General features: G+C 39.4%; 1 protein-coding gene across 4 annotated transcripts in view; it reads right to left on the bottom strand.

Moving 5' to 3' along the window:
* Positions 1-19,483, bottom strand: part of FBXO11 (F-box protein 11) — a 90,068-nt gene extending 70,585 nt beyond the window's left edge. For 2 of the 4 annotated variants that reach the window (XM_047743690.1, XM_047743691.1), the window contains exon 1: positions 18,443-19,357. In XM_047743690.1, coding sequence (XP_047599646.1) covers positions 18,443-18,662 — 220 coding nt within the window. In that variant the 5' untranslated portion in view covers positions 18,663-19,357. Of the gene's footprint in view, positions 1-18,442 lie in introns of all 4 variants that reach the window. The other 2 variants (XM_047743693.1, XM_047743692.1) reach the window with 2 other exon arrangements.
* Positions 19,484-26,896: the final 7,413 nt, after the last annotated feature.

Genomic DNA, 26,896 nt, shown 5'->3' with positions numbered 1-26,896 from the left:
TGACAGAGATAAATCACAAGTAAGAGAGAGGCAGGCAGAGAGAGAGGAGGAAGCAGGCTCCCCGCTGAGCAGAAAGCCCGATGTGGGGCTCGAACCCAGGACCTGGGATCATGACCTGAGCCGAAGGCAGTGGCTTAACCCACTGAGCCACCCAGGCGCCCCATACAGGTGATGAACTCTTAATTTTTGTGTATATACTCATTCTGGGCCTCATTCTTGCTGAACTGATAGTTTAAATGGGTATAAAAGCAAGTTACACAGCTATATTGCCTCTACATTTTGAGGAAAGAGCATTTTACTAACTTCTGCAAATGTACTGTGCTGGAAAATACACCATCTGTATAACTGATACTTTGGTGTAGGCACTCTGGTTTTTTTCATCATTTTAAAGAACTTTATTATATTCTAAAATTTCACTATGGAGCATTGAGAAGTTGACTCTTTTTTATATTTATCCTGCTAAATAACTGTTCGGTAATGTGCAATATCAATATGGAGTTTTACTTCAATTTAAGTCCTCATATGTAAAAGGGGTACATTATCTACATGATGGGGGTTGCTGTAAAAATAAAACATGAATTTACTGTCTACCTAGAATAATCAATAAATGATTGCTATTAATATCACAACCACTAAATAGTAGTTATTATTACCAAAAGTCCTTGCGTCTTCCCATGGATATAAAGCTGCCTAAATGCTACTTAAGTGCTTTCAAAAATATTTTCTTGTCATGCTTAATATATAAATTACATATCACTTATGTATCAGAAGTCTATACACTGATATCAGATATCTATTAATATGGAAAAGAGGTTCTGGTGAGTTTTCAGAAACTTCACTGCCAACTGTATTATTATTTTTTTTTTATTAAAAGGTTTTATTTATTTATTTGACAGACAGAGATCACAAGTAGGCAGAGAGGCAGGCAGAGAGAGAGAGGAGGAAGCAGGCTCCCCACTGAGCAGAAAGCCAGATTCGGGGTTCGATCCCAGGACCCTGAGATCATGACCTGAGCCGAAGGCAGAGGCTTTAACCCACTGAGCCACCCAGGTGCCCCTGCCAACTGTATTATTAAAAAAAACCACTCAGGACATTGAAGAAGATTACATAGGGTATTATCAAATATTTACTGATAATCCTCCATATAGTAAGCATAAATGGATCCTTATGCTTATGTAAATTTATTTGTTACATAAATGTAAATGACAGTAAGCACCTGAGCCTGACTTATGTGTAGCTACCACAAAAGCATGGGAACTCAAAAACAAGTGATTAAATACTGAATGAACCACTGAGTTTAAAAATTTGCAACAGGGCCAAAAAAAAAAGAGAGAGAGAGAGAGAGAGCTGCAAAATATGGTTCATTCAAGAACAATTTGTAGTTAGCCTGTCAAAAGAAGACTCATACCAAAAAAAAAAAAAAAAAAAAAAAAAAGGCAGGCGAAGTATAGACTTTGAATCTGGACTAAAGAATTTAGATTATTCTACAAGTAGTAAAGCCTTGAAGATAGGAGAGTGCCTAACCCAACTTTAACTTCTTTCTGGAAAAGAAACACCAAGACGAAGGGAACTGTGAGATGAACAGCGTACGATGACGGAGTTAAAATTCTGTCCTGGTATCTCTTCCATGTTCTGTCTGGCCCATTTCCTCTTACTAAGAATATCCTTTTTTCCCCTTTTCTTTATCTGTGACATACTCATTCTTCAAGATCTAGTTTAAGCATTCACTTTCTCTGGCAAGTCTCTTCAAACCATTGCAGCTCTCAGACTAGTTTCTCCTCCACTCTTAAGTATTTCGTGTATACATTTATTCAGTAACGTTTAACTTCATACATTAATGGTGGGATTATTTTAAAAAAAATCTGGCAACATTTTTCAGACTTTAAAATGCAACTATTCCTTTAACATAATAACATCTATGAAACTGAAATTGTGACATAAATATGTTAAGATATCTGTACAGAGATGTTTACTTCAATACTATAGTAGCAAAAATTAAGAACCTGAATATTTATCAATAGATATACATTTACCAGGGGCGCCTGGTTGGCTCAGTGGGTTAAAGCCTCTGCCTTCCGCTCAGGTCATGATCCCAGGGTCCTGAGATTGAGCCCCGCATCGGGCTCTCTGCTGAGCGGGGAGCCTGCTTCCTCCTCTCTCTCTCTCTGCCTGCCTCTCTGCCTACTTGTGATCTGTCTGTCAAATAAATAAATAAAATCTTTAAAAAAAAAGATACACATTTAACATAAATCATGGTCCATTCATGTAATGAACTATTCTGTAACCATAAAAAATAAATAAGGTAATTTTAGATTTATACTGACACAGAAAAACACCCAGGATATTATCTATGCAAAACCCAAAACTTAATTTACAAATTAATACATATACTGTGGTTTCTTTTTAATAAAGTATGTGTATTTATATACACATACATTAAGAAAAACTCAATAGTAAACACATACACAGTTAAGAGTTACCTCTGGAGAGTGGTAGGTCAGGGGAAGAAAACAGAACAGACTTTTCCTTTAAATTTTATATACTTCTATATTTAATTAATTCACTCAACAATCACTTAAAGATTTCTAGAGTGCCGGACACTCATGATTTATACCATTCACTTGGCACTTACACATTAAACATTTAGAGAGAATATTTTATGTTTCTGTTTACTGCACTGAAACACCCTGAAGGCAAGCTTTTACTTTCCCATAGTTAACAACCATAATAACTTAAAATTAACTGTTTACAGATTTACAGATTCACACAAATATGTAAAAGTATTTAAAAACGGAATGAATAGGGATGCCTGGGTGGCTCAGTGGATTAAGCAACTGCCTTTGGCTCAGGTCCTGATCTCAGGGTCCTGGGATGGGGCCCTGCATCAGGCTCCCTGCTCTGTGGGGAGTCTGCTTCTCTCTCTCCTTCTGGCCCTCCTCCAACTTGTGCATGCACACGCTTTCTCTCAAATAAAATATATTTTTTTAAAAGATAAAGATAGAATGAATAAATTCATATCTAATTCATGACAGTTGCTGCTTCTGAGAGGATAGAAGTGAGAATGGAATGAAATGAAACATACTTTTTAAGAAAGAAGATTCATCTCAATAAGCAATATTTTATGTATAATTTTTCACAGAAACTCATGATACTAATTATCTGTAGGTTAAGAAAGTGCAAATTTTTTTCCAGTCGATTATTACTTGCCTTAACCTTTACTAGCACCCTTTACTGCACAGAACTTTTCACTTATGTTAGCCAATTTATTTATTTATTTATTATATGAGAGAGAGAGAGAGAGAATGAAAGGGCGAGCATGAGAGGGGAAGATCAGAGAAGCAGTCCCCTGCTGAGCAGGAGGGCGATGTGGATGCGGGGACTTGATCCTTCAACTCCAGGATCATGACCTGAGCTGAAGGCAGTTGCTCAACCAACTGAGTCACCCAGGGACCCCATGTAGTCAATTTCTTGATGTTTCCTTAATGATTGATTTTTGGGGGCACTGCTGAGGAAAAACTACTTTCTTCTAATTTCTTCTATGATTTTCTAAAAATATTGAGCTCTTACTTGGAGGACATTATCCTAAGTGAAATAAGTCACTTGGAGTTGGACAAATACTGTCTGATTTCACTTACATGAGATATCTAAAATACCAAACTCATAAAAGTAGAGTATAGGATAGTGGTTTCTAAGGGCTAGGGAGGAAAAGAAAATAAAGAGTTGCCATTCAATGGGTATAATGTTTCAGTTATGCAAGATGAGTAAGTTCTTCAGATCTGATAACATCTTGCCGATAGTTAACAATATTATACTGTACACTTGAAACTGTGTTAAAAGGGTTTTTTACTCTAATAACAAAATTTTTTAATTGAAAAAAAGCTCTTTAATCATTTTAAATGTATTTTTGGTATTGTACAAAGTAGGAAATTAACTGAATGCTTCTCCAAATGAATAATCAATAGTCTCAATATCATTTATTGATCAATAAATAATTTCCTTATTGATCTGAAACACCACCATTATCATAAATGGGCACTAGAATTCAACAGGGAAAAGAACTTTGCCCTGGGAATCTTTACATGACTCTATCAGCAATATGGTTCACCTTATACCGAATAATATAATCGCCCTTTTCTCCTTTTTTACCAGTAAAGACTTAAAATATTAAGTCAATCTGTAACAAGCTATTAAAATTTACTTGCATATATTTTTACGTTACTGAGTACAAGTATCCTAAAAAATTAATTTTTGTTTAGTTCAACTAAGGAGTTACAGAAAACTAGTAAGCCTCAATAGACTTAACAAACCACTAAACTGAAAAATGAACAGAATGAAAGTAAAATTCTGAAACAAGAACAGGTAACACCACCATCATTGACTGGGAGTCAGGAGACCAGGGCTCTAATTCCAACCACCACCCTGAACAAGTAAATAAACCTAAAGAATTGCAACTACAGTTCTATATCCGATATTCTATAATTTCTAATTTAACATCTCTAAGATAATTAAAATATCTAATCCTCATAGCTGACACCAAAAAGAGCAAAGTATATAGTCTTCTTTAGCGGCCTACTTTAAAGATTATTTATTTATTTATTTGATACAGAGATAGAGAGCACAAGTAGACAGAGCAGCAGGCAGAGAGAGAGAAGGAGAAGCAGGCTCTCCGCAGAGCAGGGAGCCAGATGTGGGCCTCCACGCCAGGACCCTTGGGATCACGACCTGAGCCTAAGGCAGCTGCCTGACTGAGCCACCCAGACACCCCTAGCGACCTACTTTAGATGTTTATCAAATGTTCTTTACACCAGTATAAAACATCAATCTAATAATTTAAATTTGTTTTCCTTAGCTATCTTCTGAGCATACAGAAAAATAAAACTGAGCAACATCCTTTAGAATTACCTTCAACCAGGGCACCTGGGTGGCTCAGTTGGTTAAGCTTCTGCCTTCTTTACTCTATGACCTGGAGTCCTGGGATCAAGCCCCATATCAGGCTCCCTGCTCAGTGGGAAGCCTGCTTCTCCCTCACCCTCTCCCCCTGCCTGCTGCTTCCCCTTGCCTGTGCTGTGTGTGTGTGTGTGTGTGTGTGTGTGTGTGTGTGTGTGAAATAAATAAAATCTTTGAGAAAAATTACTTCGAACCATGTGAAATGTTCAGCCATCCTTTAGCTTATCCCTCTTTAGAATAACACTTAAATTTTTCTAATAGACATATTTTTCAACCACTTCAACATTTTACAAGTCTTACTATTATAAAATGGTATCATGTGTTTACACACACATAAACACACTTTAGGAGGATTCATTCAATTGTAGTCCATATTGTTTTCTGCTTTATTTAGTTCTGGTTCAACATTTCTAAGTGACTACTCACTTTTTTGTTGTTTCTATAAAGATGAAGGTACTTTTTTTCCTTAGACCATTCCGAGTAATTTGATTTCTATTCTTGGTTTTTCAGATACTTAACCCCAGCCCATTTTTAAAAATTATCTATGAACTTAATATGCTTAATAACTTAAATTAGTAATTATATGAACAAATCTTGGTCCAGAAAGGGAAGTTGGAGAGTAACAGAACTGTATACTAAATGCCTGTCTGCAAAATGGTTAGCAGTACTTTTTTAACTGGTAGCTTCCACATTATACAACTTTTAAAAATTTCCCAACTATCACAACACCATATGACTACTTCATAAAATAAAAGCTGTATTTAAATCCACCTATGCTGCTCTTGTTCCTTCTTCAGCTACCAAAGTCACTGTTTCAGGAGAATAATCTAAGTTCACTTGTAATCAGCTCTTCATAAAACTATGTTGATTACTATCTAGAACCTACACTTAATGACCGATTTGCCCTAAGCCGTGTATTGGTAGCCCCCCCCTTTTAAAAAGATTTATTTTAGAAAGAAAGCATGTGGGGTGTGGGAGATAAAAGCAGACTACCCACTGACTGCAGAGCCTGATGCCGGGCATGATTTCGTGACTCTGAGATCATGACCTGAGCCAAAATCAAAAGTGAGATACTTACCTGAGACTGTGCCACCCAGGTGTCCCTAGTGGCCCCGACTTTTACTTTTTTTTTTTTAAGATTTTATTTATGTATTTGAGAGAGACTGAGCATGCAAGAGAGCACAAGCTGGGGTGGGGGAGAGACAGGGGAGAAGAAGACTCCCAGATGAGCAGGGAGCCTGAGACACAGCTTGACCCCACGACCCTGGGACCATGACCTGAGCCAAAGAATGCTTAACTGAATTAGCCACCCAGGCATTCTACAGCCCCTTTAAAAACAAAACAAAACAGAACAGTTCACCTATTTCAATGAAGGTTTTTAGTATATTTTCTAATAAGAAAAAGTCTTCTCTTAATGCTTACAAGTAGTCTATAAGATGGTCAGAAGACTGGTCAAATGTGAGGTAAGTTAATTCCAAATCTAGTAACTAATTTTAGACTGCAAAGACCCATATTTTTTGAAAGCCACTGCCGGTTCTTATTTATTCTCAAACACACCAGGTCCCGTAATCCAAAACGTCTAAGAATATAGTATCTTAGAAAGGCCCTTAGGTTGGTTTGTTGTTTTTTAACTGATAATGGTGAAACCATTTCCCTTAGCAATCTGTTTCAACTTAATAAACTGACAGTCATTAATTCTTTCAGGGCTAACTCCAGTTTTTTGAGAAGAAATTATCTTCCACATAAAATCATCAAACAGACAGGAGTCCATACCACCAGGGTACAAAAGAAATAGCCACCTTTTATGACCAGTATTAGTTTTGCTTTTCTTTATAATACCCAGTTTGTGTGCACACTAAATTTCCATCATTCAGCCACAAAAGTAATTAAAATACTGTTTCTATGTATTTGTATTTACATAACCAAGGTCACAAACTTATCCTAGAAAGACAGAAGCACTGGCTCGAAGTCTCAAGTAACAAATTTGTTTTTAATTCTGAATTCTGACTTTATCATCAGTTATCTTCATCTCCAATAAATGATATAAATACACAATTATTATCCTAAAGTTGCTGTGGATATAAAAGCTAAAAATGTCCATAAATTAATAAGCACTTAAAACACAAAGAATGGAGAATTAAGCTCTTATTCAAGTTTAAAATGACCTGTGAGGACTTTATCATCAGACCAACTACTCTAAGTTCACATCACAATCACAACTATTAAAATCTTTTTAAAAACACAAACCTCTTTCCTTCCAGAGTCCATATATAGTATTTAAAAACCAAATAAATGAAGAAAAAGTAACAAAAACCACCTTACCTCCACCACTCCAAGACACTACTGCTAACATTTTACCAAAAATTTTCTGACACTTCAAAAAAATCAAAAGTGCATATTCCAAGTTTCAGAGCGTGTACTGTATGTGTTCTCAATGCATGTCTATGATTGGTTTGTAACATTTTTCTAGCCATCTAAAACCAGAATTAACTTTACAAACCCTAGACAAGCTCACTACACCCAACTCTCTCAGCTTAAGTTTTTCAGCTTTAAAGATTTCAGCTAAGAGGTTCTCAAATCAAATGACTCAGAAAGAGAAGACAGGCTTCCTGTGAGACACTGCAGTAGGGACTATGACAGCATCAGAAAAAAATCCATAAAGGCACCCTGAGAGTTGTAACTACTTGTATGTGGGGCTACAGATGATATAAAGAAACTTAAAGTGTTGTTTTATCTTTGCAACTGAAGATCTTAGATTCTGGCAACATACAATCTAATTTAGACCTGTCTGTCTGCTTTCAGTTTCTGGATATAAGGGCAAAACAATGAATGTAATGAAGAAGGAAGACACCATGAAAACAAGATGAATGACCCCAAATCTGCAGGTAATTTCCTTCCGTAGGCTTATGTTTCTTTCTTAATCATTTACATAAGCATGCTAGAACTTAGCTTAAACTCTGGGCTGCAACTTTTTTTTTTAAAGTAAGCTCCATGCGCAATGTGGGGCTTGAACCCACAACCCTGATATCAGGAGTTGGATGTTCTACCAACTAAGCCAGCCAGGCATCCCCTGCAACAATTTTCTAATTGTGGCACAAAGGTAATTCGATAAATGATTAAAGGGTAGAACACGTGTCAGACCGCAGGGGGTCATAACAAACCTTCATCTTAATAGCATTTCATAGAAGACTCTCCAACAGACTCAGGTCTTGGAAAAAGTGGACAGGTAAAGTTACAAACAAAACTCTGGTATGGTGTATGTACATGTAAGAGTATACATATGTATGTGTGTGTGTGTGCGCGCGCGCATGCACCCTCATCCTTAAAAATATTTATCAGAGGACAAAACGATATCAACATGTTTATTTTCAATTCATTTTGATTTTGAATGTTATTTAAATCTAGTATCTAATTCAACTATAAGTTCCATAAAAGAACCATGTCTGTATAATAATACCTAACAAATTCAGACCTCAATGATTTATACTGTTAATTTAAATGATACAGAAAGTTTTAGAGCATCTCAGAAGTCACTTCATCCAAAATCCCCTACTTTAGAAATGGGATTAAGAAACCATTCTAGAAAAAAAAGCCACTTTTTTGGTTGTTTTTGCTTTTTAAAAAAAAACCTTTGGTTTTATTAAATTCAAGTTAGTTCACATATAGTGTATTATTAATTTCAGGGTAGAATTTAGTGATTCATCAGTTGCTTATAACACCCAGTGCTCATTACATCAAACACCCTCCTTAATGCCCACCACCCCATTACCCCATTCCCCAGCAACCCTGAGTTTGTTCTCTATAGTTAAGAGTTTCTTTAAAAACAAGCTGCTTGGATGAAAAAGCTCAGGCTCATTCTCCCCAAACTTAACAGCAACATTTACTCAATGTCGCTACATTATGTAAAAAAGGGAAAGAAGGGATGGGAGGGTGGGAGGGAAGGGAAGAAGGAGGGGTGGAAGAAAGGAGTCTCCTCCACATTGCTTGTTGTGGACAAGAAAGAAAACTGTTAGCACTAACACTGAACTGCCAGACACAAAGATCTTACTCTTTTTAGTACCTAAGGCTACCATACCATCAGTTTCAAGCAAGTGATTCCTTAAAAACAGACCCCATCTCAGCCACTGATGGCCTGTCATTCTGGGGATATTTGTATGGTGGGGAATATGAGCTTATGAGCCAGTAACTAGCATTTCCTGCACAGTTGAGGGAGCCCTTTTACACCTTCTTCTTATACATCAAGAACTGATAGATCTGGAAAAGGACTAGAAAAACAACTTGAAAACAAAATATGCCCCAATATTTCTATAAATGTTTTACAATTTTATATTTATAATTTTATGTTTATAATCAAGATAGGCAGAAAAAATAAAAAGTGAAACAATTAATCACATAAAAGCAAAATATTTTCACTGGAGTTAAAAGGATAAGCTTAAAAGTAGTAAGAAAGAAGATTCCAAACTGAAATGGAGAAAAAAAGTATTTACGACACTAGCAAAAAAAATAATGTTTGGAATGAAGGCTTAGTAAATCACAAATTAAAAGTCCACAGTATTTTTGAAAATTCCTATATTTAAAAAGACTTCCTTCCTCCTCAACTTGGGGGAAATTATAGTATATTATTATAGTATATTATATTAGTATATTAGTATAGTATATTAAATTATATTAAATTGATGAGTAAACTTCTAACGCTGGACTTACAGCATACTCAAAGACTTAAAAACACTAATATCTGAAATAAAATCTACTGTTTCAGCAACATTAATTACGAGATGCCATATTCATATCTGTCTTAAAGCTTCCATGTAAATGGAAGCTCTGCCTCTGGGAAAAGGTAACTAATGGTATAATGTTGAGGTATAAAACTTACCAGGAATATGTACATGTGTTCACTGAAAGATATACACAAAATGCTCATAGCAGCACTATTTCTGAGAGCCAAAGATGAAAACTCTTATGTCTATTAATCGTACACTGAATAAATTGTAGTGTACTCATACAATGTAGTATTATACAGCAACAGGAACGAACAAACTATCAATACAAGCAACAACATGGATGAAACAAATACTGAGTGAAAAAGCCAGACACACAGGAATACATACTGGGTGATTACATTTATATAAAATTCAACAGACAAAACTAATCCAAGCAGTTAGAAAGACAGGGTTGGGAATAATGAGTGGGAAGACCCGGAGTGGGGAATGCTGGGATGGGATAAATACCACTTCTGGGATTCTGGTAGTGTTTATTTCTTGATCTGGGTATTGTTGGCTGCACAGAGGTGTTTACTTTGTGTAAAGTCATCAAGCTATACACCAATGATTCAAGCACTTGTATACTTTCATTAAACCCTTAGTTCAAAAAAATCTAATAAAATTATTTTAACAATTTAAATAATTATATATAGTATATATATATATATGTAATTATATATAGAATGGCCACTGCTAATTTGAATGACACATACATATTGCCACTCGTACCTGCTCTTATTCTTTTTCTTCTCCCCATCCCCATACCAACCCCAAATTAAGTCTTTTGAGAAAATACAAAGTGAAACTTTTAAGAAAAATTTTAGGGTCAGAAGTAGATGAGAAAAAAACAACAAATGTGTAAGGTAAGTGATTCTTCCAAGACTCTTCCATCCCTCTTCCTCCTCTACATGCTTATTTTGTCTGTGAGGAAGCAAGCACTCTTACCCAAAAGGTCTTTGTCCAAATCACTTATTTCTATCTCTTTTACTGGGTCTAAAATACCAAAATTTGGGGCGCCTGGGTGGCTCAGTGGGTTAAGCCGCTGCCTTCGGCTCAGGTCATGATCTCGGAGTCCTGGGATCGAGTCCTGCATCGGGCTCTCTGCTCAGCAGGGAGCCTGCTTCCTCCTCTCTGCCTGCCTCTCTGCCTGCTTGTGATCTCTCTCTGTCAAATAAATAAATAAAATCTTAAAAAAAAAAAATAAATAAAATAAAATACCAAAATTTGACTAAGTGATCAGTTTCTTAAAAATGCAAATGCATTTCAAAGGATTATGAAGTTATCAGTCATTTACACACAACTGTTCATTAGATCTGTGGCTACTTTTAACAGAAAAATGAGTGATTTCACAATTTCTTTCACCATTCACTTTGCCAATAACATTCAATTTGAAAACACAGTGTACTCACCCACCCCCATTTCTTTCAAACACCTTTTCTCTATCCTTTCTCTCTACCATGATACAAACCTGGAATGATTTCTCCTTTCCATTTGCTAAATTCTACACCACTTCTAATTTTCCTTAAAGCCTCCCCACCCCAAGGACGTATGATTATGTGGGAAGAGACAATTACTAATGACATATATATATACCAACCCTGTGCAACTCAAAATAGAACAGGTGAATAAAAAAAGAGTTATATATTCTTCCTCTTCCCCACCTGCTTCCTCCTGAGTGTCAGATTCTCATAAAGCCATGTGGTCTCATACATACTATGTTATACACTGTAGATGTAAGATACAAAATCAATACTTGAGTGTAAAAAAGAATTCTCACATCTAAACTCAAGCCAGCAAACCAGCAAAGGCTAAACTGATTTAAGTCCATTATCAATACATGGTACTAAAGAAATCAATGCCAAAGATTGAACCCCTACAATAGCCAGTTAATTCCACTCTGAGGAAAAATTTTCAAATGTCAAAAGATTTTGACACAACCTAACTTGACCATGTGGTACATAAGTGTTGATGCACACTAGAAGAAAACAGTGAAGCTAAGACTTTTACTGTTACCAGAAAAATAATTTAAAAGCACAGGATATTACCCATTTCTAGCACTCAATTTCAAAGCTTTGAGAAAAAGTAGGCTCTCTTCACAAAAAAGATGAATATTTTCTCTCAAAATATGTGCAAGTAATACATGATGTTTTTAAAGGTTTAGCCACCAGTTGTGAGAACAGCATTTAAGCATTTTTTTTCCTTTTTTTTCTAAACATAGTTACACGATTTTCCATTCATTTGAAGGGCTAAACTTTTGACAACTGGACCTTTAGAAATTGGGGAGAGTAAGCAAGTAACATCAGAACTTAAATCTGCGTTACTATACTATTATATTTGGGTTTTTCAAAAAACAAACTCACAATTAATGTACTCATTTTTAAAGTATTTTTTATATTTCCTTAAACTAAAATAAATTATTTAAGAGAAGTTAGTTGGTTTCATTTCTCTATTTTCTAAGGATTAAGTTTACACACATTTCTTGTGTTAACCTAACACATATAAATGGCCCAGGCTATGTATCTAAAGACAGCAAGCTTTGGTGACAAGAGAATATTTACTCCACAAACCTGTCAAAATTACCACTGAAGTAGCATTTAACTCATATTTTGTTCCTTCCTGAAATAGTCTAGGCTATTACCATGAGCTAAAATGACTTAAAACCTTTTATTCATAATTATGAGTTATTCAAGGGAAATCTACCCCTTTTTGAACGCTTAGTGATCTCAATAAGCTGGAAAAATACGCTGGCCAATCAGGGCAATCTCTTCTGGGGACAGATCTACATTAGAGGTAAAATTATGATTAGAAGGTTACCTAGAAAATGTGAAAGCAGATATTTAACAATAGATGGCATCAGACTATGGTACCAGCCTTCAATAAGAATTGAGGGGCTAAGATAGGGGACAGATGTACTTCAAATGCTAGGTTATTCCCTCCCCTAAGTGTGAAGACATTCTGCCAAACGCAGAATTATCTCCTCGTTTATGGGAAGACTCAGTGATATATTTCAATTTTGAAATTTTTCTCTATTTACTATGAATATCCAGTGCTGATTAATGTCGATCTTACAGAATTGCTAAAAGGGTTAAATGATATAGTGTATAAGAAAGTACCTGACAGACTCTACATAAGCAGAAAGAGACCTATGTTTGATATTATTATTCTCAATGCCCATTTCTTCTGTTTCCTTAGTCTTAAAGAATATTTCAATTCATTAGATATAAAATTAATGACTTATAATTATAAGCCAGTTTCCTTAAGGTTATCCAAAGTCACCTAGATTGCATTTTGGGGTATACCAGAAATTAACGACTCATGCACATTAGTTTTATATACAACTGATTTCATTCCTTACTATTATTTTTAATATTTTTAAAAGCTGCCATTCATTGAGCATCTATCAAGTGCTAGATATTTACATCTCTCAGCAATAATTATTCTATAAGGCAAGTATTATCATCCCCACCTTAAAGATAATGAAGAAAGGCTCCAAGAGTTTATACTGCTTGCCCTGTGTCAGATAGCCTCTTGATGGTGTAGCCAGGATTAGAACCCCCATTTAGCTAGCTGTAACTCTGAAGTATATCACACTGTCCAACTGTCTCAACTCTTCTATTTTGCTTATCATTTTATTTTCAAAGGTTAACAACTACAATTTGGGGGTACCTGGTCAGCAACCTCTCATAAACTGGAATTCTCTGGAAGAGGAGAATGCAATTCAAAGGGCTGATTAAATTAGTAGTCTAAATAAAATAATCTTTCAGAGACTAGTGGGACAAGATAGACACAAAATAAGAGTAATGTGCTAGTTAGGAATATGGGGCAGCTGGGTGGCTTAGTTGGTTGAGAATCTCTTGGCTCAGGTTGTGACCCAGAGGTCCTGGGATCAAGCCCTGCATCAAGCTCCCTGCTCAGTGGGGAGTCTGGTTCTAACTTCTGCCATGCCCCTCCACCCCACTTGTGCTCTCTAATAAATAAATAAATCTTAAAAAAAAAAAAAAAGGAATAAATTGGAGGACAATAAAAAACCTCAAGTTAAAATAATTCATTATTGTAGATTGTTTAGCTTCAAAATTAAGATAAAGGGGGAGGGATCCTGAGAAAATACTCACTAGCCTTGAATTCTGCCAAATTTAAGTTCAGGGGTCCTAACAGATCATTATCTACTGGTAGTTCTTGCCTTACCTGGTAGGTCTCCAAATTGGCTGACCTGTCCATGGGTTTGCCAGAACTTCCAGTAAAGAAAGAGAAAAGCAGTATAGTAACAACCCATAGGCCTCATCAGCAAAACTTTAACACTGGCATTGTCACCACCTCATTCCTACCCCTCAAATAATTTGTAAGCTTTGAGAAAAAAGGATCTCCTCTACCCCACCCCAAACATTAAAAAACAAAACAAAACAAAACCCTGGGTGACATCTTCCTTTCATGGATGTAAATATTTTGAAGCTTTAGCCACAAGAAGGGAAAGCAGTGCCCCACAGTACTTAATCCCTAAAAAAGGAAAAATCATGTCCCTTGTCCAGAACTCTTCTATCAAAAAAGGTTACAGAAGTTCCTTATTCTTGTAGTAAGTTCCTTATTCTGAAGAACCTGAAGGTAAAATATCATGAGACAGAATAAGCCCACAGAAAGTATGATTAGCATGCAAGACTAGAATGCTAAGGAGTATTCTAGATGCTGCATATTATAAATACATAGCTCCATCAGGAATATTTCATGTAATCCTATATGTATTCAATTACTTCAGTAAGTTTAGTTAAAACAAAACCTTGTAATTCCAGGGTCATAGGTGAGATTTTTATTCCACAAATATGAAATTAAAAAGATGTGATTACTATTTTACTCTTTATGATTATTTCAGACTAGAAATTAATAGCAATATTCATTAATATATTGTATTCATTAAATTTCTTTAACTATAAATGATTACATAAAATTTCAGAACTTCAAAAGAATCTTATGAATTTTCCAGCCAGAAAAAAACTACACCTATTTTCAAAAACTTCCATATCAAGATTTTCAGTTGTCAAATTTCATCTTTTATTAAAACATAATAAATGAGAAACTAATAACAATGATTGATTCCAGGTAGGAGAATTTGGTATGGGAGGCAGGTGTAGGCAAAAAACTCTGCAATTTTAAATTATGTGCATTTATTACCTATTCAAACCAATCAATTTTAACTATGAGCTAAAAGTGGTCAGAATACACAGCACTTCTGAAGGCTTGGAAGCTTTCCTCATACTTCCCCTAGAAAAAGACTACCAATGAGAAATCAAAATAAATTCATCAGAACAAGTTGCAAAAGCTAAATCCTTTTAGAACTTTTAGAAGAAAATAAATATAAAAAAACTAACCCCACACTACTTCCAGATTCACTGAGTCTGAAATGTATTACCAAAGAGTACCTATGTGCAAAACAAATTATTTTCTACCAAAGTGGTATGTGAAATCCTAAACTCTGGAACTTAACTAAAAGACCAAAATATATTCCATATTAAGACAGTGGGCCATTTCAGATAATGTGAGTGAAGACAGCATTACATTAAACACCCAAATCAATTATTTCCCAACATGGGTTATAAGTAGTTCTCCCCCATGGAAGGCTTTGGAAAGTCCTCATAAGAATTCACTCTATTAGACTGTTTCTTTCTACTTCAAACATTGGCCATTAGATATACAAGAAAGTGTGTGTGTGTGTCTAAGGACATTATCAGGGAAGTTTTTAGACCAATTAACTCGTGGGTGAATAAGCAACTAAAAACCAGCCCTGACAAAATTTTTGCTTGGGGGAAAAAAAACAAAAACAAAACTATCTTATAACTACTCTATTACCAATAAAAAGCCAAAAATCTATTCTTTATATTAAATATATAGACTGAGTTAACTTGTCTTAAAAACAGTGAGTGCTGACTTCAATTCCCAAAGAGGAAAGCTTTCTGATCCACCATTATGTAACTCTATCCAAACTCTAATATAAAAGTTACGTGTCTATTAAGAGTTAGTTAAAAAAAAAAAAAAAAAGTAAAACACACACGCACATGTTAGCTATAGTTCCTTAATTACCTTGTCAAAATTATGAAACCCAGCATATTCTTAAACAACAGAACCTCTCCTATCCAAACCAGAAATAGAGACACTCCACATGCTCCATAAAACTTTTCAAAATAGGGCACCTGGGTGGCTCAGTGGGTTAAGCCGCTGCCTTCGGCTCAGGTCATGATCTCAGGATCCTGGGATCGAGTCCCACATCGGGCTCTCTGCTCAGCGGGGAGCCTGCTTTCCTCTCTCTCTCTCTCTCTGCCTGCCTCTCTACCTACTTGTGATCTCTGTCAAATAAATAAATAAAATCTTTAAAAAAAAAAAACTTTTTAAAATAAAGAGTATTCCTTTGGCTAAATTCTGATCGTTATGTGAACTATACATTTTAAAAAAATAATCAAACCGCCAATTTTTGAAGAATTACATATTTCAATAAATCTGGCAAAAACTTTATTAGTCTTTTAATTTAGCTTAATGTTTTATTCATTTTAAAGCCATTTATTTGCCCTCTAAAAGACCCACAGCATTTTCCCTGAAGGCTAATCAGCAAGTTCTTGTCCTCTCTGTGCCAACAGAGAATCTCCAGAACAGTTTTTACTAGCTGCAGCAAAGCAACAATTCCACGGTGCATCTGATTTACTATTTCATTAGCTACATATTGAAATCCTGATTTCATGAACATCTTTGTCAGTCAGCTTACATACATGAATGAAAAGAAAACTGACACTCTGGCATGCCAATACCAACAACCAAGCCACTTTACTTCAAAAGGAAACAGACTTTAGCAGCTAATAATTCACACAAATGAAGAAAAGTATCCAAGATAAAAGTACCTCAACTAAGTTTGAAATTACACACATCATGAAAAGTAGATTCAGAATAAATATTTTAAAATATGTAATGAGACTAAATTAAGTTTGGTCAAACAGATTTGATTCAGCCCTAATGGTATGAATAAATCAGTACATCTTGAAAACACTTACTTCTAGAAATTAAATCCTTACTATGCTAGGATTTCAATCTAGTGTCACTGGTTTTCTCAAAAAATTTTGTGAGACAACATATAGTGGAAGGAGACTTGAGTATTATTTGAATGGAACACAGGAAAACCGTGATATGCAAATGTGAAAGGAGATGATGAAACTATAAATATTTTTAATTTACAAAAAAACGATAAATGTATCAAAGAATCATTAAAACAAATCTGCCAATAATGTTACACAAGACCTCTAACTGGCTTGAAACATCACATTCTTTCAAGCAACATATAACAAACTGCTTTCTCAAGGACTATCTGTAACAGTGACTAGTGAAAACCCTTTGAACTATTTCTCAGATAATCATCTCTCTTCCATTTAAGTATTTTCTTAAAGTACAACACTGAAACAGTTTTTAAGCAAAGAATGTGTAATTTTTAAAAAGGCATTTAATCTCAATTCCCTGAATCAAAGGAGGTGTGACAACCAATGCATGTAAAATTAACCTTAATCCGCCAACGAAAACACGCAAAATGTCTCCTAACAATTCCCCTCCTCCTTAAAACAACCGTACACATAAATATGGTACTGACCTCCACCCCACCGAGAGCAGCTAATTAATTGAGAATAGTTACGTTTGGAGACCAAGGTGCAACACCCTACCCCATAAACCTCCCAAAATAACCACATCATCAAAGTAGAACTGAACATTATTTTTGCTAAACCAAGAATCCAACCCCCGGGAGCCTCAGCCCTTAGACAATGGTGGTTACCAGACAGAGCTGCACAGTTGGGTCCAAATGACACATTTCGCTAGGCCCTGGACACAGCACACACTCACACTCTCCCAAGGGGCCAGTTCGAAGGAAGGGGCGTTCAAACCCCTCTAGGAGACGGAGGGTAGCACAGTGGCGTAGGGGTTCGCTAAGGGAGGACAGCCGAGAGGGGTGGTCGATAGAGCGGCAGGGTAACTGCACTGCACGCGAGGGAGGGGGCTGGAAATGGCCGATGGATTCTATATTTATTTATTTAAAGGTCTCGATTTAACGAGTCCTTCCCAGGGGTTCTGTAACTAAAGCCAAACTGCGCAGCAAACATTGTGGGGTTGGGAGAGTAGTCGCTGCTGCCCCTACCCCGTGACTAGGAAGGGGGGTGGGGGAAACAAGTTCCCCGGCCAACACCACAGACCACTCGGATTCTCCCCCTCCCCCTCCTCCACAGGAAGGGGGAGGCTAACAGAGAAAAGGGGGAAAACAAGTTCCCCAGCCAGCCCCACCGCCCGATCACTCCCAGTTGTTCCCCCCCGCCTTCTGTTAGGAAGAGGGAGGCTAAACGTGGAAGGCAGTAGAAAAGGGAGAAATCCCACCCTTTGCCGCCCCCCACCCTAGCCACCAACAGACTCCTGCGGGGTCCGTGAACCAGGCGAGAAGCCAAAGGATGGGTGGGGGTAGAGGGTGCCGAGCCCCCGCAACCAAACAAAGCGCGGCCTGAGCTAGAGCCCGGGCGAGTGGGGAAGCCACGGCTTTTCCTGCCGGCCCGAGCCCGGGCCAGGCTGACACTGCGGCAGCCGCGGACCCGCCTCCGCTCAGCCTCCGTCTCCCAGCCCGGGGGCGCACAGGCCTCCCCCGCCCGCCCCGGCCTCCCTCCCCGCGGGTCCCGGCCGGCCGGCCGGCGCCCGAGCCGACGGGCGGCGGGGAGGGAGCGCGGCCTTACCCCGCTCGCCGGCGTTGTTCCGCTCCTGGGGCAGCGGCGGAGGCGGCGGTGGCGGCGGCGGAGGCTGCTGCTGCTGCGGCGGCGGCGGAGGCTGCTGCTGCGGCTGCTGCTGGGGCGGCTGCGGCGGCGGCTGCTGCGGGGGCTGCTGCTGCTGTTGCTGCACCGGGCGCGGCCGCGACACTCGCCTGGGTCTCCGGTTGGCGGCTCGGACGGAGTTCATTTGCCGGGCTGAGGTGGCGGCGTTGGCGGAGGGACACACACACACACACAGACGCACAGCGAGCTCTGGGGCAGGAGTAGGGGTTGGGGAGGGGGAGGAAGGAAAGGGGGCGAGGGGAAGGGGAGATGGGAAGGGTGGAGGGGGTGAGCTAGACCCCGAGTCAAGAGAAAGGCCCGCGGAGACGGACAGAGACCGAGCGAGGCCGGGCGGGCGGGCCTGACGCACGGGGAAGGCCGAGGCCGCCGGGCGGGGCGGCCGCGAGGGACGGAGACAGAAAGACGGGCAGAGCGAGAGAAAGAAAGAAAGGGCGTCCGCCCGCCTGGGGATCCCGGGGCGAAGCGCGGCGTCGGCGGGTGAGGAGACAGACTCGGGTCCCGCCGACTCCCGAGCGGCGTCTCCGGCGGCGGGGGGAGTGGGCGGGCAGGCGAGGAAGGGAGAAGGAGGAGAAGAGAGGGAGAGAAGGGAGGGAGGGAGCAGGGGGCGCCCGGCTCTTTTTTTTTTTTTTCCTCTTCCTACCCCCACACCCCCTGAAAGAGATTTCTGTGAGGAATTTTTTCTCTCTTTCTTCGGCCTCTTCTCTCTCCTCCCCCCCTTCTCTCCTCGGCGAAGGGGAAATGAGTGTGAAGGGAGGAGATAGAGGGAAAAAGAGGCGTCGTCGTTCCTCCTCCTTAAAGGAACCTTTCCTCCTCCTCCTCTTCCTCCTCAACCCCGTCGCCTCTGCTTCTGCTGCTGCTCCGTGGCAGGAGGAGCCATTGACATCGCCGGAGCCTCCACTCGCCCAGTGGGTCCCTCCCCGCCGCGGGGCTGGCCAGGGGCGCGGGGGAGGGCCGCGGGGCGGCGGGGGGAGGGGTGAATGGGCGGGGAAGCAGAGGGGCGGGGATTCTAGCCAAGCAGCCAATGGAGAGCTCCCATACAACCTTCAGGCCAATGGGGCTTCCGCTCTTATGGCGAAGACCCTTCCTTCAACGCCCTGTTTCCTCTCTCGGGTTTCCTCCCTCCCTCGCCAAGGAGGGGGAAGGAGAGAAGGGGGAGTGTGGTGGGGCGGGTGATAATGGGGAGGTATCAGGGCATATAATAGAGCGGGGGGCGGGCGAAGAGAGCGCTAGTGCGTAGCGACGATTCTAGGAGAGGAGGTTCTCGGAGGAAAGGGCGGGGGCTGCTGATGTAATGGGGAGAAGTGATTAATCCTTTGGTTCGCCTTTTCAGTCCTACCCCCACCACCACCACCTTCACCCGATTTTTAACCAGAGGAAAAAGTGGAGCCAGGGAACCGATCCTTGGTAACTCGCATTTTCTGTGGTAGGTAGGTTCAAAATGTGAGCTGTAGGGAGCGCTAGAGATTCTGTGCCCTTTAGCCCAGCTGAGGGTATTTGCAAACCTTGGAGATCCAATTCACTGAGCTTTCAGCTTGTAACCGAAGTTCGGAGTACTTTCCTAATCGCAGCCTAAGAGGAGTCACCTAAGTCTTGAAAACATTTTGAATAGACCTTTGGTCAATTTCTCTTTTGGAAACGTGGTCTAGATAATGTTCAGGAAAATAATACGTGGGAAAAGGAGGGAAGTAAATGTGTTGAGATTATGATTGCTTATGTGATTAAAAAAAAAATTTTTTTTTTAGGTCCCGCAAACTCAAAGGGAACGGAAAAACCCCAAGAGGAATTATCTTTTGTATCTGGCCCCCTCAGCATAATCTGTCCCCAAGGAAAACTCGTTTTTATTCCCTAGCTTTTGTTGTGAAGACGGAAAAAGTACCCTTTCTCAATTCGCTCGGCTCTCCCTTTTGTTTACCGTTTTATGTATATGGTAAAACTGGCAATTTACCTGGTTCTCTGGTTTTCAGAACTTTGGATGATTTCTCTCTTATTTGGGTTCGACCAGTTGCTCTCTGGTTTGACATAGATAATTAAGCGGTTTACAAAGTATGATGAAGTAAAGCTGAGAGGCAGAGAAGTATGTACTCGGGGAAGGAGGGGAGTGAGGGGCCAGGAGGAGCTTTTATTGTGCAGGGTGTTTGAATCCCTGATTTGATTATGTGACTCTACGCAGGCTACCTTTCTGGATAATGAGGGCTCCTCACCTTTTAATAAGAACTTATTTTGGATGACAATCCTGTTTTCGATTTTTAAAGATCTGTGGTTTTGAGATGATCTCTCTTTGGTCCTGAAAATGTTGAAACTTAGATCTAAGTTTCCTTCAAAAAATATATGAGAAAGAGGTTAGAAAACAACTGAAGAACTCCATATTTTTATGGTTGTTAGCTAGATGCCAATGGGTAAAATTTTAGATTTGTTTAGATACAGGGTGGGAAGGAAAATTACTTGCTATTATACATATAGATGGATCCATAATTCTGATTTTTCTACAAATTTACTTTTTTATTCAACAAACACTTATTGGTTCCTTCTGTTCCATCTGCATGACTATGTAAGGTGCTACGGGAGATACCAAAAATAAATATAAAAGGCAAAAATCTTGGGCATAAAGCATTTGTAATTTGGCACGGCAGAGGTGAAGATTTACTTATATTAATTCAGATGTACAAAGAAGATGTAACTTGTTTATTTTCTGTAATGTTTAACCTTCTCAAGTCCCCACATTATTTCTCTCTTTTTTAAACATAGATATTGAATCTTTGAGATTTACCCACCTCCCTCTCATTTCAAGATACATATGGAGGCTGAGGGTTGCTGTTTAAGGTGAATAGACTTCATATCTTTGGCATCCTAGATTTTTAAGTTTATTATGACAGTTCTGTGGCATGTAGCAATAAGATGCCTTGTTCTAACAAAACCAGTATATTATGACAATTTTCTGATAGGTGGAAGTAAAGTGTCTTGAGAAAGGAGTGTCTTTTTCTAATTTACGCAGTGACTAGTTGGTTGGTAGCAGCCCTGAGGGATGGGAAGGCTTACATGGCATCAGGGAAGCCACACTTGCCACTCCTTGTGTTATCCACAGAATGTATGGAGTGTCTGCTATGGTCTGAAAGGAGAACTGATAGCCTCAGAGGTGAAATTGGCCATTTCTGGTTTTTGTTTTTGGTGTTTTTTTCTTTTTGAGATATCATACTAGTTCCTTTACCGAGGTACTTACACGAGCCATTTGCTGTATGTACACAGCCACACAGTATTGACTGACCCCGGGTCTCTGCAGGCCCACTGATTCTCACAGTGCCACCCTGTCTTCTCACGAAAATATATGGGAACTTCTGGATTCCCTAAATACCACATGTAGGCCTTGATGAGCCAGGAGCCTTGCTTTGGGCTTATGTATGCAGCCATCTCCCTCCACCAATATTGCATGATTCACCCTATGTCCTATTGAACAAGCCATCAAACTGAAAGCTGAGTTTCTAGAGGACTCAGACTCTCACAGGCATGCTCAGAGAACCAAACCACTATCCCTGGTTTCCTTGCATTTCCCCAAATCTATGTGAACTATATACCTCCAATTGTAGTTTCCGCCCTAAGAAGGGGTAGAAGGTAAGCACACTGGGTCTGACTACCAATTCCTTGTACCCCTTTCTTCCTTCCATCATCCCTCAGGGCTATAAGAGATGAATTTTTCTCCTTCTTGTATGTCCGGGGCTTTCCTTATGTACCATATCCTGTTCATTCTTGTAATGGCATCTGCTCTGCTTACCCTTCCTTGGAGCCATGATGGCTGATAGACTGCAAGAGAGAAACTAGTTTTACAATAATGGAATACCTTTTGGGAGATAAAAAATATATCCTATCCCCATATCTTGTCATTCCTACATATTTTTAGTCTATCTTACGGGATTAAATGTTCAAATCTTTGTTCATAGTGTTCAAAACCATCTTAAAATTGTGGAACTTGGGAGTTGTTAGAATGGGCATTGGAGATAATTTAATTCTCATTCCTGTATTGGACAGATTGGGAAACTAAAGTCCAAAGAGGTAAGGTGACAAAACCAAATCCCATAACTACTTAGTGGCAAAGTTACCATCTGCCAGTTCAGTACCCATTCCATTCTCAGGTGTTTATAGGCTCAATTCTTCCATGAAAACCCCAAGTATTCCAGATAGTGTTATCCATTGCCTGGTCCATCTCTGTTAGTAAGTAATCCTGTCAATTAGCTATTATAGAAATTATATGTGACAGAAAACAGGAGAAAAACGTAAAGGGGTTTTTATTTGGGATGGGTGTCTCCCAAAATGAGTGCAGTAGACACTTAGCATAATTTCAGAGGACTAAATTCCCTCAGGGTTTGCTCTCTCTTCAATAACATTTGTGTTTGTTTTTCTCAACTAATTAATGGTGCTTAACAGGTTAGTGTACTTTAAATTATTTGTTTATAAAACCTATCACAATAGAAGTATGGGGGGAAAAAAGCCCTTTAATCATTTTAATACCCAGCAGGTGATAATTACTGTGATTTTTTTAAATGGCAATTTTTACCATGTCAAAGATTCAGCCTCCCTTTCCTCTGTCATTCCATCATCTAGTCCCAAGCCATCAGCACTCAGTGAGTTACATAAGACACCTCAGAGCTCTCACTCCTTTTATGTCATTTAGGAAATTAGTTTGATCTGAATATGGTTTTCCTGAAGGAATAACCAGCTGTTTAAAATATCCTTGTTAGAGTATGAATGACTTATCTCACTAAGCTGCAGAAATTCATTCTTTAGTACATGCTCAGATATTATTTTATCAGTTAGGCAGTGAAAATTAACTTGGAACTAAGGATTTAAATTTAATGTATATGGGGGGAAACCTGGTAAGCAGGCAGTCCAATGATACTTGTAATAGAGGTTATCTATAAAGAGTTACAGATTTGAACTTTAATACCCTTCCCTGTGGAATAATAGAGACCTAGCACTCTTAAAAAATTAATTATGTGCAAGATTTAGAATGGGCTGTGACAGGCAGTTGTAAATCTTTATTTTTGCTTTTTAAAAGCAGAACCCAATTTCCAAGCATTGAGAGAAGATGAGGCTAAATGATAGAAGTGAGTTTATATTATGGAAGAACTGGTAGGTGACCAATGTATGGGTGGATATCAGAGCAGAAGACTAACAGGGACTCTGCCACTCACTAGTTGTCTAGCTTTGGGAAAATTACTTATCCTCTCTGTGCTTTAGTTCCTGCATCTGTAAAATGAGAGTAATAATAGTCCTTCATGGGATTTTTGGGAGGACTGAGTAAATTGATACCTGTAGTACGCTGAGAATCATGCTTGGTGCATAGTGGGGGCTCAGTAAACTGTCAGCCACTGTCGCTATTGCCATCGGTGTTGGTATTATTTAAGGCCTTACTTGATGACTTTCAAAACTACACAGACACGGGTCACCTGGGTGGCACAGTCAGTTAAGCATCCGACTTTTGGTTTCTGCTCAGGTCGTGATCTTGGCATTGTGAGATGGAGCCCTGCATGGGGCTCTGTGCTTAGCAGGGAGTCTGCTTGAGATTCTCTCTCTCCCTCTCCCCATGCCCCTGCACTCTTCCACCCTCTCGAAAATAAACAAATAAATAAAATCTTAAAAAAAAAAAACTGCAGGGACATTATATGTAGGGAAGCAAGTGAGGCTGTTGTAAGGAAATGTGCCTAGAAAATGAATACTACTAGATACTTTTTTACAAGATACACTGAAGACAACACCACCACCTTTAGGCAGAATGACAGCAGCTGAAGATCAGGCACCGGTTGGTGGGAGACCTCCCTTGCAGGATTTCTCCACTCAGGCAGTATTTGAACTGAGCATATTATGGCAGATGCAGAATGCTCTAGCGTTTTTTCACTATGGGAGCCTCTCACGTGAAAGTCTAAGGACTTGGTCAGGAAACGAATGCATATGCCTAGCAAGAAAAAGAAAGGAGACAGCAGTTGGGGGTTTATCTGTGTTAGTGGAAGAGTTGGCTGGGTTTAAGTAACAGGTTAAATTTTAAAATTCACTTGGGCCTCCTTGAAAGGGATCAGAATGATAGACATGGGACAGGAACAGAGAAGTAAGTGGAAGAAATTAATTACTCACGAAGTAGTGAGAGTTACTTAAGGGCTAGAGAATCTGAGAGCTGGAGGAAGTGGGGTTTAGGGGAGGAGCAGATGTCAGAAGACATATTAGACCCCTCTGGGATCCTGAGATGATCGCTTTTGGAAGCATCAATAGAAGCTTCAGATTCAGGAATCTGTGGAGAGTGATAATCCAGCTAAGCTACATTTCAGGAGAGCAGATTTTGCTAGCAAGATTAATAGACCTAAGGAGTTCTAAAGCAGGAAAACAGTGGGCAGCAACTGGGTCATAAAGTTTAAAAAGTCTTGGGCCTGGAGCAGTAATGTAAAGATCAGCTGCAGGGCTCTAAGCATGCACTACAGAATCACCTATTATAAATGTGGGGTGCTGTATTCACATATGGAAAAAGAAGCTGTGTCACTTGATGGAGACCAGGCTCCTCCATTTGACATCTCTTTCAGGCTAGGAACACCAGACTCAAAAAGGAAATGGAAATAGAAGTGTTCAAAACATTAGAAGAGAAGGAAGGAAGATTTGAGTGTGACCTAGACATTAGAGATGCTGCCACTGAAAACCTCCTCATGTCTCTTTGTACCTACTTGGGCTCTATGTCCCTTCTCGAACGAATCTCTGGCAAGGATGAGGATTACTTATGGGCTAATCAAGTTTGGCCTGATAGCCTCAGATGTGGTCAGTCGGATGGAGGGAATGGGAGTCTGTAGAAAAAAATGTAGGTTTTTGAGGAAAAGGAGGAAGATGTTGTATGGGAAGTCAACTATGTCATTAAAAGCAACTACGTTCTTTGTCACAGTTAACCTCTTGTTTGGAAGTTTATCACAACTGAATTTAAATTCACATGTAGCAGTTGGAAAACTGACATGTTTTAATAGGCATCCCTACGACGTGGAAACCAAAAAGCTGTTCTCTTTTCATCCTTAGTTTCCCATGCATTATGCCCCTTCCCCCAGGTAACACTAAGTTTGCTGCAGGTTCTGATAGGCAGCAATGAGGGGCTATCTGTTCACAGGGTCCTAGGAACATCATCTTTTTTTTTTTTAATTTTTATTTTTTAAATTTCAGAATTCCAGAATTCATTGTTTATGCACCACACCCAGTGCTCCATGCAATACATGCCCTCCACAATACCCACCACCAGGCTCACCCAACCTCTCACCCCCCACCCCTCCAAAACCCTCAGATTGTTTTTCAGAGTCCACAGTCTCCAATGATTCGTCTCCCCCTCCAATTTTCCCCAACTCCCTTCTCTTCTCCATCGCCCCATGTTTAGGAACATCATCTTGTTTGCAAACTGCTATCACTGCAAAATTCACATTTGCTTCTACATTTGTGGGACTCGAGAGATTTGGGTGGGTTACTGCATTTTGAGAGTGCTGAAGGTGCTACACCTTCAGGAAGAAGGCTCAGGGTACAATGGCTGCTGAAGGAACCCAAACTCCAAGGCACTTAAAGGAGAATCTTCTGACAGTAACTGAAGGGCTCAGGAAACTAGGGAGAAGAGTACTTGGACTTTTAAAGTCTTTGGAGTTCAATTTAGGGTAGAAAGAAGAATTCATTTTGTACTTGAATTTCTCTGTTATTGTTATTGTCATTGCTCTGTTTTCAATCATTCTTTGTTGTTTTATTTGGACTTTTGAAAGCAATCTTCTCTGTTGACCAGTTTTGGACAGTGTAACTAGGTATGATTTCAGATGGGAAATACACTAGGGAGTGAATATTTGGCCAAGGATGCAGTGTGGCCTTGAAGTTAAATTGATTAATGATCTGTTATGACCCATTACAGAAACTCTTAGGGGGACCAGCTTAACTGTGCATCTCAGTGGTCCCAGGAAGTTATAGCAAGGAACAGTGGTAATGACCGAGGGAGCTAGTGATCTTTCTTAGTTGGACAATCTTGGCTGAGCAAACGTTTGCTTATTAAGTGCAGTTGTTAAAGAGAAAATAAACAATGGGATATGTGGGGGGTTGTTCAGCTTTTCTGCCAGAGCTCACAAAAGAGGAAACTTCAGTCCAACTTTTGCCTCTATTTACCCTCTTGTTAGAGCCTGCACATGGAAGAAGTGATTCGTCTGGTCAGAGACTCAGACACTTCACTAGAGGGAAGGATCATGACACTGAAAGACACTTTCCTTCCTTATGAGCCCTAGTGCCTTATTTCTTACCCAGAGGAGCAACAGGCTGCTCTGTACCTATTGTCTCCAGGGAAGTGAGGCTAGGATGGTAGGCTATCTCTGGTAAGGA

The sequence above is a fragment of the Lutra lutra genome, chromosome 9, assembly GCF_902655055.1.
Source record: "Lutra lutra chromosome 9, mLutLut1.2, whole genome shotgun sequence".
NCBI classification, from domain to species: Eukaryota; Metazoa; Chordata; class Mammalia; order Carnivora; family Mustelidae; genus Lutra; species Lutra lutra.
This window is presented reverse-complemented; position numbering and strand designations above follow the sequence as displayed.